The sequence below is a fragment of the Bubalus kerabau genome, chromosome 10, assembly GCF_029407905.1.
Source record: "Bubalus kerabau isolate K-KA32 ecotype Philippines breed swamp buffalo chromosome 10, PCC_UOA_SB_1v2, whole genome shotgun sequence".
In the NCBI taxonomy this organism is placed as follows: Eukaryota; Metazoa; Chordata; class Mammalia; order Artiodactyla; family Bovidae; genus Bubalus; species Bubalus kerabau.
The window spans coordinates 76,021,337-76,035,040 of record NC_073633.1 but is presented as its reverse complement, the minus strand read 5'-3'; the positions used below and the strand labels follow the sequence as shown (position 1 = coordinate 76,035,040).

General features: G+C 40.3%; 1 protein-coding gene across 46 annotated transcripts in view; it reads right to left on the bottom strand.

The window, feature by feature from the left end:
- Positions 1-13,704, bottom strand: part of LOC129621605 (potassium channel subfamily K member 5-like) — a 382,936-nt gene that overhangs the window by 221,999 nt on the left and 147,233 nt on the right. For 25 of the 46 annotated variants that reach the window (XR_008699505.1, XR_008699518.1, XR_008699506.1 and 22 more), the window contains 2 exons: positions 3,694-3,781; positions 2,987-3,089 (listed from right to left, as the gene is read on the bottom strand). The exons of 3 other annotated variants lie outside the window; for them this stretch is intronic. Coding sequence is in view for 6 of the 43 variants with exons in the window: in XM_055538217.1 (XP_055394192.1) it covers positions 2,987-3,089; positions 3,694-3,699 (109 nt within the window). In the remaining 37 variants the exon portion in view is untranslated. Of the gene's footprint in view, positions 1-1,852; positions 2,327-2,986; positions 3,090-3,693; positions 3,782-13,704 lie in introns of those variants that run through there. 18 more of the 46 variants (XR_008699544.1, XR_008699542.1, XR_008699541.1 and 15 more) reach the window with 3 other exon arrangements.

Genomic DNA, 13,704 nt, shown 5'->3' with positions numbered 1-13,704 from the left:
AAAGAAGGTGGGCCTGCTGACTCCTTGTTGCAGACTACTAACCTCCAAAACTATGAGAGAATAATTTCTATTGTTTTGAGCTACCAGTTCTGGTACCATAATAGTACCTGGTACATACTAAGGGCTTGATATAATTTAAATTGTTTTTTAAAGCATTTTGACAGTGCCTATTGCATGGTATATGTTCATTAAAAGGCAATTGGTAGTATTATTATTAAACATCAATGAGTCAATATTGCTTAGCCAAAAGTTTTCTTCCTGAGTGCCTGGTCTCCTGCCATTTGTTCTTAACTTCCCATGGGGACCTAGAGGTGCTGTAAGGCTTTTCAGGGATAATAAGCCACATGTTAAAGAAAACAATTAGTAGGTCTTTGTGGTATCATGTCTCTTTCTGAACAAAAATAAAGTTTCTAAAAGGTCTCAAACAGGAACAAACAAAAGAGGATAAAACTAACAAGGGGAAAAGAATTATTTGGCAAAAGCAGCCTAACACCATTTCAGACCCAAATTCCAAATTAATGATACCCATCCAGGGAACACAACAGTCATCTAAGGGAAAAGAGTGTTAACAAGAAGAAAAAAAATAATTTTGCTCCTTTGCACAAATTTCCACCAGAAATACAGATGTCAGACATCATTTTGTACCAGGCATTAGTCAGTTGATCCTTGTTTACAAATTCTTGTTGAGAATTTGTTTTGCTTGCAGGCACAGCTATCCCTGGCTCATGACCAAGAGAGCACTAAGCATTTCATTCTGTGAACTTTTTCATTGATTTAAGGGGAAGACTAACTAGAGAGGCTAACCATGCAGCCCGAAGAACAGAAGCTTTGATTCCTCACAGAAAAAGCTCTGACTTTTTCACCCGGATAACTCCAAATGACTTTCTCCTGGATTGCTGGCTGGAGAATGAGTTGCTACTGAGAAGAGAACAGTCAAACAAAAACTGCCTGTATGTATGTACTCTCTGTGTCCCTGTGTCCAAAATCGGACGAGAGATTGATAAACAAGAAGACTTCATTTGGTGGAAGGAGAATCCAGAACTCATTTTTCCTTGATATTAAATGCATACTTAGTCACTTAGTTGTGTCTGACTCTTCGTGACCCCATGAGCTGTAGCCCATCAGATTCCGCTGTCCATGGCTTCTCCAGGCAAGAATACTGGAGTAGATAGCCATCTTCTTCTCCAGGAGATCTTCCCTGTCTCCCGCATTGCAGGCAGATTCTTTGCTGTCTGAGCCACCAGGGAAGCCAATCAGCAAAATTTGGGATAATTCCAAAATTCCAGAAAATCACCACTGAAATGATTTTCTGTTACTTATCTTTCTCATGGAATTGTTTCTAGAAGTGAACAATGGATCCTCTCCTATATTTGTCTAAGAAAAAAGTGACTACTAAGAAGATTTGTATGTTTAATAAGGATTTGATTAGGATAGATGATCTTTCCAACTGTGGCCCCCAGTTAGGTCCAGAATGTGAAACATTTGCATTCACGGACAGAGATGAAGCTCAACAATGGGCACAATGAAAAATAAGGAGGGAAGTTCGTGGGTGTTTAGGGACAAGGTCTATTTATTGTGACTAATGTGTTGCAATTCCTATCCTTCCTTCTAGGGCATTAAAAAAAAAAAATAGGACTTCTGCCAGATTTCAAAAAGACTTTTGATACATTCCCCACTACCCATCCCCAGGGCCAGGTATGCCTTATTACCTACAGTCAGTTCCCACACTGACTGTCCCATGAGAGAATCTTAATTTTGTTAAGATCTGAGAATGAAATTGTATTTCAGTACCAAAAAGCCTGTCCCTATTTTCTTCTCTTAATTTTCATCATTACTCAAAATAAGAATATTCATCCTCCTTACCTTTGCAGTACAACTTTAATTTATAAATGCCAGAGATTTATAATTCTGTTATCTGAAAAATTATACATCAGACATGAGTCTTTATTTTTCTTGAACAGCACTGTTTTTGCAATGAACTCCACCCTTCCTTAGAGGCATATAAATTAACATAGCTCAAAGCCACACACTGGACCACCTCTCCTCAAGTTGTTTGGCCAGAGCTATTTATATAATTTTAAATGCTTTCAAGTATTTTCTAAAATTGCAAATTTCAGTGATAAATTTCTTCTACCTTAGAACCAGCAAAGTAATTTGTACAGATATGACTATGCAAGCAGATTTTAAATGGATCTTAGCAAAAAATTTTGAAGACCCACTTCTTTGGCCAAAGATACAAATGACAGACACTCTCAATTTTGGCACCAAACTTCTGATCTCCCAGTGTTTGTGACTGGCATAATCACTTTATTTTGAAAGTCAGGCTCTGAAAAACAATGCAGAGAACTTTTGATAGTCTACCTTTGTTTAATGAGAAGTATCAGAAAAAAATAACATACTGCACTAAAAATTTCATTGTGAGTAACCTAGCTGTTAGACTCCAGACTGGATGATTTGGTACATTTCAGCCTCTTTTCCTTTTGATACCGTGTAGAACTCAGCTTTTTTTTTTTTTGAGTACCCAGAAAAAAAAAATAATGTCATATAAATGGTTAAGAAGATTTCATCATAGTTTTCTTACAGATGGCTTATTTTAGTTATGTTCCCTAGGACACAACAAGTTATAAATGCTATGAATGGTACAAAAGTAGAGCAAAATACAATGTGAAAAGAGAATATTATCTAAGCTCCTCTGTTCTCAAGTCACGTTCTATGTATTTCTGTTATGCACACAGTGTGATATTTATCTATATTATATTCCCAGTAAACTAAGCTCTGGGAAACAGAGAACAAGCCTTGCTCTTCCTTGCTTTCCTAGAACCTGGCTGTTAGGAGATATTTAAGTATTTATTAAATAAATATGAATCAAGTAATTCACTTCCTTTGTTAGTTGTCAACAGGACTAAAATTGAAAAACATAAATGAATTGAATACATTTTTATCTTGTCTAGTAACAACATGAATAAAAGCCATTTCAGGAAAATACCTGAGAATGTGAAGATCAGCCCTTCACAACCAGGATTCTTCAAGAGAATTAATTCCTGCAGGAAGTGATTTAAGTAACTGCTTACTTCCAAGGATGGTACACTCTAGATGCATAGAAGAGAAATTAATTCATTACATACTATAGGTGCCTTAGGAATTAAGGGTTAATTCTGTTGAACTACGGTTGAGAAGGGCTGGTATTGACTGTTACTGCACAAATTGAAACTATGAATATTAAAAAGACTTAAATCAGTTTTCAGTCTGACCTTAGGAAGGATAATGTCACATATTGATTAGGCAAATCTGTTAATGAGCTGGTAAAATGTTTAATGATCAGCCTAGTATCTAAAGCCATGATATCCTAGAAGGCAGAGCCTCGTAACACATTGAAAGTGCTAACACTTTCTTTGGGAGATGGAAGCCCAGGACAGTAAGGGAAAGAAGAAAATGAGTTTCAAGGAACAAAGCACTGCAGTATAATGCAGTTCGCCACCCCCCTCTCCCACAGCTATGACCCAGGAAGAGATCCAGCAGGTCCCTTGGCAGCCATGTTCACACGGCACATGGGATTTCTCCAGAAGGGCTGTAAGGAGTAACTGTTCCCCAGAGCAGTTCTTAGAAGATGGAATGGAATCAGAATTTATCTTTCCAGCCCCTCTTTCAACTCCATTTCTCTCTATTTAAGGCTCACCCCCAGGGGAAGCTTACCCCCATTCACTTCTTGGTTGCATAATCCAGCCCTTCAGGAGTCTCCCTCAGGATTCCAGATCTCCCATCTGTAACATTTCATTCAAGTCTAAAATGACAGGGCAAGCAGGTGAGGGTGCAGTAGCAACCAAGACAGAAAGAAAGCAGTCATGAAAATCTAAGAAGTCACATAGCGTGCATGCCCTAGAGCAGCAACTTTATTCAGGGTGAAGAGTTTAGAATCCACATTTCCCCTGGAAATCAAGGGTTGCTAAAGCATATGTGAAGGGGACCCTATTATAATAAGAAAGGATTCTTCTAAGACTCTGCCTTGGGTTTGCATCTTCTAGGGAAATGGCTCCAGTCCAAGACACACACTCTCCTTTTACTTTATCTTGGAGCAGTCTGGGCACCAGTCCAAGCTACTATTTTACCATATCTTCCAAAAGCAAAAATGCTGTTTCTGGATATAGGTTGAGGAAGGCACTTCAGTGAACTGTTGGGCTATGTTTGTTTTAAATAAATCTTATCCAACTTACAATTTGCACAACTATTCAGGCAATTTGTATTAAGATCTGATTCATCCTTCTTTCACCTACATTTAGTCCCTTAGCTAACTCACCTACTATTGTAAACTACGTATTTCAACTTACCCTGACTCCAGGAAAACTAAGCCAGTTAGGAGTTAGTATAATCTATCTCCAAAAATGTGTAGATGACCACAACTCTCAGTTGAATCATCTCTTACAATCTTTTCTCCTACAACAAAACCTAAGAACTAGAGCCTGCACAGATGTCTAGGAACATTCATTGTTTTTCAGCAGAAACTATATTTGTCAAATCTCTCCAGGCTTAGATCTACGTTGAAAATTATATACATCATTCATTAGCTACCTTGTGGAACAAGTGCACCTGCAAATCTTGCCATTCATTTTAAAGGTTAAATGTCAAACCCACTAAGTCAAATCTTCCACCCAGATCCAGTCATACACAATGAGTTATTGGTAGGGATCACAAAAGTTCGCCAAGGGTAACAAGTGTTTGGGATTTACCAGCCAGTCTCATTAATCTCTGATCATAATGTTAACAATCTCCAGAGCAATTATCCACCTTGGAAAGCTTAGATTGAGGAAATACTTGTGTATCAAATCCATTAGGCTAAAAACACCTAAGAATATTAAGTGTTTTCTAGTTGAAGCTGACACAGTGCACTGAACCAAGGCATTGAGGAAGAGAAATTCTGCAGGATGCCTTGTGTAACTTCAAACCTGAGTTTTCTCTCAGTGAAGCCATTCTTTTGGCATCAGGCTCACTTCTGATCCATTAGCCTTCATCCATTTGAAGGACTCATGACATCACCCGTGCACATTTGCAGTACTGAAGGTTTCTTTTTGTAGAACACTCAGCCATGTCAAGTCATTTATCAAAAGCAGCTGGCCTCCATCTACACTCTGATTTAGTCTGAACTGTGCCTAAGAGCTCTGCTATCACTACGGAGACTGGCTTATTAAGTTTCTGCTGAAATCTCTGCTGGGATGAGTGATTGATAGCCAAAGCTTCCCACCCCTCCCCAACCCGTTCCTTCCCAGTAGCTTCTCCTTCTGCAACAGTAAGTCTATTTGGTTCAAATGTTTGTAAAAGTTTGTGTCCATCTTAATAGGACAAAGAGTATTGTGGTGAGATAAACAAAATACAGCCCTTAGTGCCAGTCCTGGCTGGAAGGTCAACTGTAACTTGACAGATGCAGTTTCCAAGACTATAGAAGAACTTGTAGGACTGAAGTCCAGCTGATGCACTCATGTGCTGTGCTTAACTAAGTCAGCACTCAGTCATGTCTGACTCTGTGTGACCCCATGGACTGTAGCCCACCAGGCTCCTCTGTCCATGGGGATTCTCCAGGCAAGAATATTGGAGTGGGTTGCCATGCCCTCCTCCAGGGGATCTTTCCAATCCAGGGATCGAACCCAGATCTCCTGTACTGCAGGCAGATTCTTTACTGATTAAGGCACCAGGGAAGCCCACAGTCATACCAGTTGTCAAAATATTGAAATACTGACATATTTCTTGGTAAGTAGCTGCTCCCCCAAGCTTTCCACTGTACTCCCATATTCCCAGCACCCCCACTCCCCTGGGCCCTCTCCCTGGATCCTCCCACCATCCAATAATGAAGGAGTCAACCTAGTCCAGTACTCTGCTGCAGCATTAAAACAGGCGTCCACTTTGACCCATCTTGACCCATCCGTGCTTGAGCTACACTAGTTGTTGAGTCATTTGAACAGTACCCTGAGAATACATATACTTAGAAGCAATGGCCATAAAACTGTGGGGCCCTAAAGAATATCGAGAACAACTGATATGGCCACGCATGATAGATTTACTCTCCTTTTAAACATCTATTACTAATTTCTCTTGTCACTTAGCTGAACTCCAGGGGCTTTCCCCTGCTGTCATTTTGGTCCAGTCCTTATTTTCATGGTGCCTATTGTGATTTCAATTACTTTCTCAAGGCAGTAACTGTACTTTGAATATAGTTATATAAGAACAAAGCCCTCTCTGAACTGATGTATCAAGTCAAAAGAACCTGCCAATCAAAATTTCTAAGATTTCTGGTACTAATACCGAATATGGGCAAAGGAGAGTAGAGAGAAACTTGAAAGAGTGAAAATTTGAGGCTGAAAGAAAAATTTGAAAATTCTCCCTCAAAATTAGGCTACAGGAAGAAAAAGTGGAGAAAGCCAAGACAAGCCAGCCTTCTGTGTAATCCAAAAGCAGCTGCTGCTGCTGCTGCTAAATCGCTTCAGTCATGTCCAACTCTGTGGGACCCCATAGATGGCAGCCCAGAAGGCTCCCCCGTCCCTGGGATTCTCCAGGCAAGAACACTGGAGTGGGTTGCCATTTCCTTTTCCAATGCATGAAAGTGAAAAGTGAAAGTGAAGTCGCTCAGTCATGCCCAACTCTTAGCAACCCCATGGACTGCAGCCCACCAGGCTCCTCCATCCATGGATTTTCCAGGCAAGAGTACTGGAGTGGGGTGCCATTGCCTTCTCCATCCAAAAGCAGCAGACTCCTCCAATTTCTAGGAATGTGGATGGCAGAGTTCACACAGTCCAACATGTGAAGGTATGTTTGTACCAAGAGACCCAGCTTCTGAATAGACACACAAATCAGAGTCATTGTCACCAAGGCCACTCAACAGCAAAATTTTCATAGAGTGTATTTTGAAATAAAATCAATCTGAAAATTTATAGACTGTTGTACCTCACAGACATAGCAGAGAGGGACATGAAGAAACATTGCTGAAATACACAGGTTCTTGGGGACTATAACTTTACGGGAAAGAAATCAAAGAAATAACCATCAACTGGGTCATCATAAGGTGCCACCAGTTTGGGTAAACTACCAAATCCTCACCATGAGGACTCTGAGTACTCACTCTTACTGCAGTAAGAGTGCTCCTAAGGATGAAGATCAGAAGACATGTTCCTGGCTGTGAAGATTTGTTAGGCAAACCAACTACACACATATATAATAATATAGTCACAAAAAACTATACACAGTGGCCAGTAGCCTACTTCATGAAGGCTGCTTTTTTTGCCTTCAAGACATTCTAAAATCTAACTTGATGTGCTTTACTGTGGTCCCTTGGGGGATGGGATGGGCCTTCATCCTATATCCAGCTCTTCACAGTTTTCAAAACAGTCATAGCATTTAAATATTCCCTTGAGACTTGTTTTCCCTTTCCCTCTCCTCCCTATCCAAGTAAAGATTGACTCTAGGTGAGCACATTTAAATTCTGCCAAGTGTTTCACTCCCAAATCATATTGCCAACAGAAGAATGACTCGGACATGATGCAAAGGATAACGTGTAATTATGGAAATAACAGCAACTAACAATTGTCATTCATTCAGCAAACATTTATGGAATGCCTCTTATATGCCAGGGGAGATAGTGAAGGACAGGGAAGCCTGGCCTGCTGCAGTCCATGGGGTCCCAAAGAGTCAGACCTGACTTAGTGACTGAACAACAACAATTCTAGGCAATGAGGATATAGCGGTGATGTGGAGGATCACTGTAATGTGGAGGAAGCAATAAAAACAACCGAGTAGATAAATGAGAAGGCAGGTTAAGTTGTAATACATCCTATGACATAATTACAGAAAGATGTGATAGTGATAACACATAGGGGAGGGAGATCCTCCACAAGCTGGGGTAGTCTGAGAAGGCCTCTCTGTGATGGTGGCATTTGAGCTGAGACCTGAAGCCAGCAATGCAAATAGATGAGGATGAAGCATTTCAGGCCGACACAGCAGCAAATCCAGAAGACCTGAGACAGCAACAAGTGTTGCTTGTTCTAGAACAGAAAGAGGCCTGTGCAGCTGGAGTACCGTGGTATGACATGACGTCAGGGATGTAGGCAGGGGCCAGATTACCTAGGGTCTTGATGGCCTTAGAAGGAACTTGAATTCTCTTCTGCATAAAATGGAAGGAAGTCTTAAAGGATTTCAGCGGCAGTTCTGACTGTGGCTATTGAAGGGACCATCAGGAAGAAGAGGAAGTCTAGTTGGGGATGACCGCCAAAGGTAGATGGCAACAGGGACAGAGAGAAGTGGCTGAACAAAAATTTTAGAGGCAGAATTGACAGAACCTACTGATGAACCAGTTATAGGGACAGAATGGTGGTGGTTTAGTTGCTAAGTCATGTCCAACTCTTTGTAACCCCATGGCCTGTAGCCCGCCAGGCTCCTCTGTCCATGGGATTCTCCAGGCAAGAATAATGGAGTGGGTTGCCACAGAATGGAAAATACTTAACTGAGTCATCACTGTATATTGGGTATTGGACTAAACAAGCATTTGCATCCACTATCACATTTAGTTTCTCTTAAAGATGAGAAAACTTCAGCAGAGGGGTGAATAAGTAAATAACTTACCCATGTTCAGTGGACTATTAAGTGACAGAGCCAGGATTAACCCCAATCAGTCTGTTTCCAGAGACCTCACTCCTAACCAATGCATTATGTAATTCTAGGAATACTGATATCCTACAATACTCTTCAAGTAGAGCTAGTGTTTTCCTATTGGACACGTTGTTCCTCTTTCCTGCCCTTTTCCAGAGTTTAATGCTACAAATTTCTAGCCAAAGAAAGGATTATCCTCAGTTACCCTATAATCTCAGTCAATTATACCACCAAATGTAAGGAATCTTTTAAACTGAGCCCTTAAAACAGTCATCTATATATATATGCAATTTAGAAAGACGATAACCACAAACCTATATGCAAGGCAGCAAAAGAGACACAGATGTAAAGAACAGATTTTTGGACTGTGGGAGAGGAAATGGTGGGATGATTTGAGAGAAGAGCATTGAAACATGCATATTACCATGTGTAAAGTAGATGACGAGTGCAAGTTCGATGCATGAAGCAGGGCACTCAAAGCCAGTGCTCTGGGACAACCCAGAGGGGTGATGTGGGGAGAGAGATGGGATGGTGGTTCAGGATGGGGGGACACATGTGCACTCATGGCTGATTCATGTCTATGTATGGCAAAAACCACCACAATAGTGTAAAGTAGTTATCCTCCAATTAAAATAAATTATTTTTTTAAGTTATCTATTTTCTTAGTATCTAAACCTTACACTCACCTCCATTTTCTTTCTCTATACTTTCTCCAGATCAGTATCAATACAGTCTTTACTTTCTTATACCATGCATCCTCCTCAGAACACAACACTCAGTGAAGACTGACATGTCACAGTCAACTTCAATGTCAGCCAAGCAGAAGCAGCTGGAATTATTTCGATATCTATCAAGCAGCTGAGCAGCTCATGATGCGTCCAAAGCCAGTGCTAGCTGAATCTTAGGAAGATCTGTTCTCACCATTTACCACCCTAGCCATGGACTGAGTTTCACAGCTCCATCACTAGAACTCTGAAGGAGGAACTGACTAAGCCCAAACCTAGCAATAAGTTTGAACCTTGGAGGAAGATGAACAAGCATGAACCTGGGTTCTCTTCATAGAACCCAGACTGAGATGATTAATCCACACCCCCAAACTGAAAGATATCAAGCAAAACTGAGCAGACTGGAGCAGAGCACATCTCAAGAAAACAACAGAACTTTCTATCCTCAGTTTTATGCAGTAGTTATTAGGTGTTCCAATGCCTGAGGACTAGCCCCATTCCATTAAGCAAAAACTAACATCTTTTGCTTTGCTGTATACTTTTCTCCTGCTGTGAAAGTGCTGTGCTCAATATGCCAGCAAGTTTGGAAAACTCAGCAGTAGCCACAGGACGGGAAAAGGTCAGTTTTCATTCCAATCCCAAAGAAAGGCAATGCCAAAGAATGCTCAAACTACCACACAATTGCACTCATCTCACATGCTAGTAAAGTAATGCTCAAAATTCTCCAAGCCAGGCTTCAACAATACATGAACCGTGAACTTCCAGATGTTCAAGCTGGATTTAGAAAAGGCAGAGGAACCAGAGATCAAATGGCCAACATCTGCTGGATCATCGAAAAAGCAAGAGAGTTCCAGAGAAACATCTACTTCTGCTTTATTACTATACCAAAGCCTTTGACTGTGTGGATCACAATAAACTGTGGAAAATTCTTTAAAGAGATGGGAATACCAGACCACCTGACCTGTCTCTTGAGAAATCTGTGTGAAGGTCAGGTAGCAACAGTTAGAACTGGACATGGAACAACAGACTGTTTCCAAATTGGGAAAGGAGTATGTCAAGGCTATATATTGTCCCCCTGCTTATTTAACTTCTATGCAGAGTACATCATGAGAAACGCTGGGCTGGAAGAAGCACAAGCTGGAATCAAGATTGCCAGGAGAAATATCAATAACCTCAGATATGCAGATGACACCACCCTTATGGCAGAAAGCAAAGAACTAAAGAGCCTCTTGATGAAAGTGAAAGAGGAGAGTGAAAAAGTCAGTTTAAAGCTCAACATTCAGAAAACTCAGATCATGGCATCCAGTCCCATCACTTTATGGCAAATACATGGGGAAACAGTGGCAGACTTTATATTTTGGGGCTCCAAAATCACTGCAGATGGTGACTGCAGCCATGAAATTAAGACACTTACTCCTTGGAAGGAAAGTTATGAGCAACCTAGACAGCATATTAAAAAGCAGAGACATTACTTTGCCAACAAAAATTCTGCCTAGTCCAGGCTATAGTTTTTCCAGTAGTCATGTATGGATATGAAAATCAGACTATAAAGAAAGCTGAGCACCGAAGAATTGATGTTTTTGAACTGTGGTGTTGGAGAAGACTCTTGAGAGTCCCTTGGACTGCAAGGAGATCCACCAGTCCATCCTAAAGGAAATCAGTCCTGAACATTCATCAGAAGGACTGATGTTGAAGCTGAAACTCCAATACTTTGGCCACCTGATGCGAAGAACTGACTCATTGGAAAAGACCCTGATGTTGGGAAAGATTGAAGGTGGGAGGAGAAGTGGACGTCAGAGGATAAGATGGTTGGATGGCATCACCAACTGAACAGACATGCGTTTGAGTAAACTCTGGGAGTTGGTGATGGACAGGGAGACCTGGCGTGCTGCAGTCCAGGGAGTCGCAAAGAGTCAGACACAAATGACAGACCGAACTGAATTGAACTGATACTTTTCTCCAGTGGAGATTTAAGCATAGTCACTGATGTATTGTGACATGTCGGTTGTACCATTATACATGGGAGATTTCAATTGACCAGCTGTCTCAAGGTCGTAAGAATTTTCAAACTTTTGCTTGTATAGACTTAGGGTACACCACATGTAGTAGAGTTTTACACTGCTGCAAAATTTGCTTTCTCCCTCTATTTAGTAATTTCAGAGGCTATTTTAATAAGAATTATATAGCCCAAGCCTTCTAAAATCTTAAGAGTATGTCATCTACTTTCCTCCAGAAAAATAAATTACCAATTGGCAATCATATCTATAAAACTAAACTTTTTTTGCAAATTCTATGTCTTTGAAATACTCAAGTCTATCAAATAATTTCTACTCATGAAAGACATGCAATAATCAACTTTTTCTAAACCTTTTCTTGCTTTCCTTTAAAATAAATTTTAATTTTAATCCAAAAATTTAATTTTAGTTAGTTGTGGCATTTATATTTCACTAATGAATCCAGAATCCCATAGATAAAGGTATGTTTAAACATATATAACAACATAAATATTTCCACAACCACTTGATTCTACTTAGTCCTTTCTCTCCTCTCCCATTTATTCCCACACAGTCCCTTCACAAACCTCTTAATTTAATACAGGTAAACTGATCATTTCTAACACTGAAGGATCCCTGAACATGAACAAACCAAATGCTATTTCAAAAGAAAACACCACAAAGAAAGAAGCACACTGTGTATGTAATTAAAGAATGACAATGAGCATTCACATCCTCACATTCCCTAATCTGCCTCCACAAAGGAAATGATCTGAGTCTCCAAGATTATCTTTCCAATTGTATAAGCAGAATATTTCCATGTGGATGTCTTGTTCATCACTCATTTTATCATCGATTTATTCATTACTCCAAAGTTATTTGTGTGCCTCCTCGTTATGCCCTTGTGAGGTTTCATTCTCAAAATGGAGATAAGTGAACATCATTACATCTTAAAAATTAGGTTTGTGAGGAATAAGCTGTGTCTGGCACAGAAGCGCCAAATAAAAACTAATAATGGGGCTTCCTTAGAGAAGGAAATGGCAACCCATTCCAGTACTCTTGCCTGGAGAATCCCATGGAGGGAAGAGCCTGGTAGGCTACAGTCCATGGGGTCGCAAAGAGTCGGACAGGACTGAACGACCTCACTTTCACTTTGTGGCTCAGTGGTAAAGAATCTGTCTTCCAATGCAAGAGACACAAGTTGAATCCCTGGTCTGGAAAGATCCCATTATGTCGCAGAGCAACTAAGCCTGTGCACCACAACTTTTGAGCCTGTGCTCTGGAGCCCATGAGCCACAACTACTGAAGCCCATGTGTCCTACAGCCAGTGTTCTGCAACAACAGAAGCCACTGCAATGAAAAACCTGTGCACCACAACCACCACCCCACTCGACACAAGTAGAGAAAAGCCTGTGCAGCAATGAGGACTTAGCACAGACAAAAATAAAATAAATAAAAAAAAATTTTTTAATGAGTAATGGATGACAATGTAGGCAACAATGGTGGGCAATGGCAATACAGAGATAAATATTATTTTATTAATGTCAATTGCTCAAAGTCTAGCAGGGCAGACAGAGGTATGGCTATAATGGAAGTACAAGTGGCAGAATAAACACAGAAATGATACATTCTGGATTTTTGAGAATAACCCAAATTTCAATTATTCTGCCCCACTGGCAAATATTGAGTTCATACATGTCTCATTGTCTTATTCATGAAATATGATTTTTATAACTGTAACAAAAACACAGTTGAAACAAGAGAACATTGAAGATGGATCAGAAACTCTTGCTCTTAACTAATGTACAGTTTAATGGAAGAGCCTTACGCATATGAAACCATTAGAAAGCAAAAGCAAAGGCACACTTCTTAAACCTGACAGTAAGTGCTGAAAGGACTCTAGGAATTCAGAAGAACTTAACGGAGAAACTGGACTTTAAGGAGAAACTTAACCTTGAGTTCTAACTATAAATTGGATAGGAATTTCACACAAACAGATGAGGTTATCAGGAAAAGGCTGAGTGAGCATCAATACACTGAAGGAGACAGTAAAGGCACAGGTCCAGCTTCAGATTCTAAAACTGTTCCTCAAAGATGAAAAAACAAATGTGTGGAGTACAATGGGGGAAACACCTCTACTGTGGATACAGTGATCAAGAGCAATGTTTTCAGACAACATATTTATTTCCTAAAGGAGACTGAGAAAAGGAATTCACTGGTTCCTAGGCAGCTGAGTGGAAACGGGAGGTATGAAAACATTTCATTTAGCTGCAAATTCTCTTGCATTTAATCAGTACTTCCACCTTTGCAAAGTGCTTACTGTGTGGTCTCACTTGAGTCTCACCTGTGACCACAGC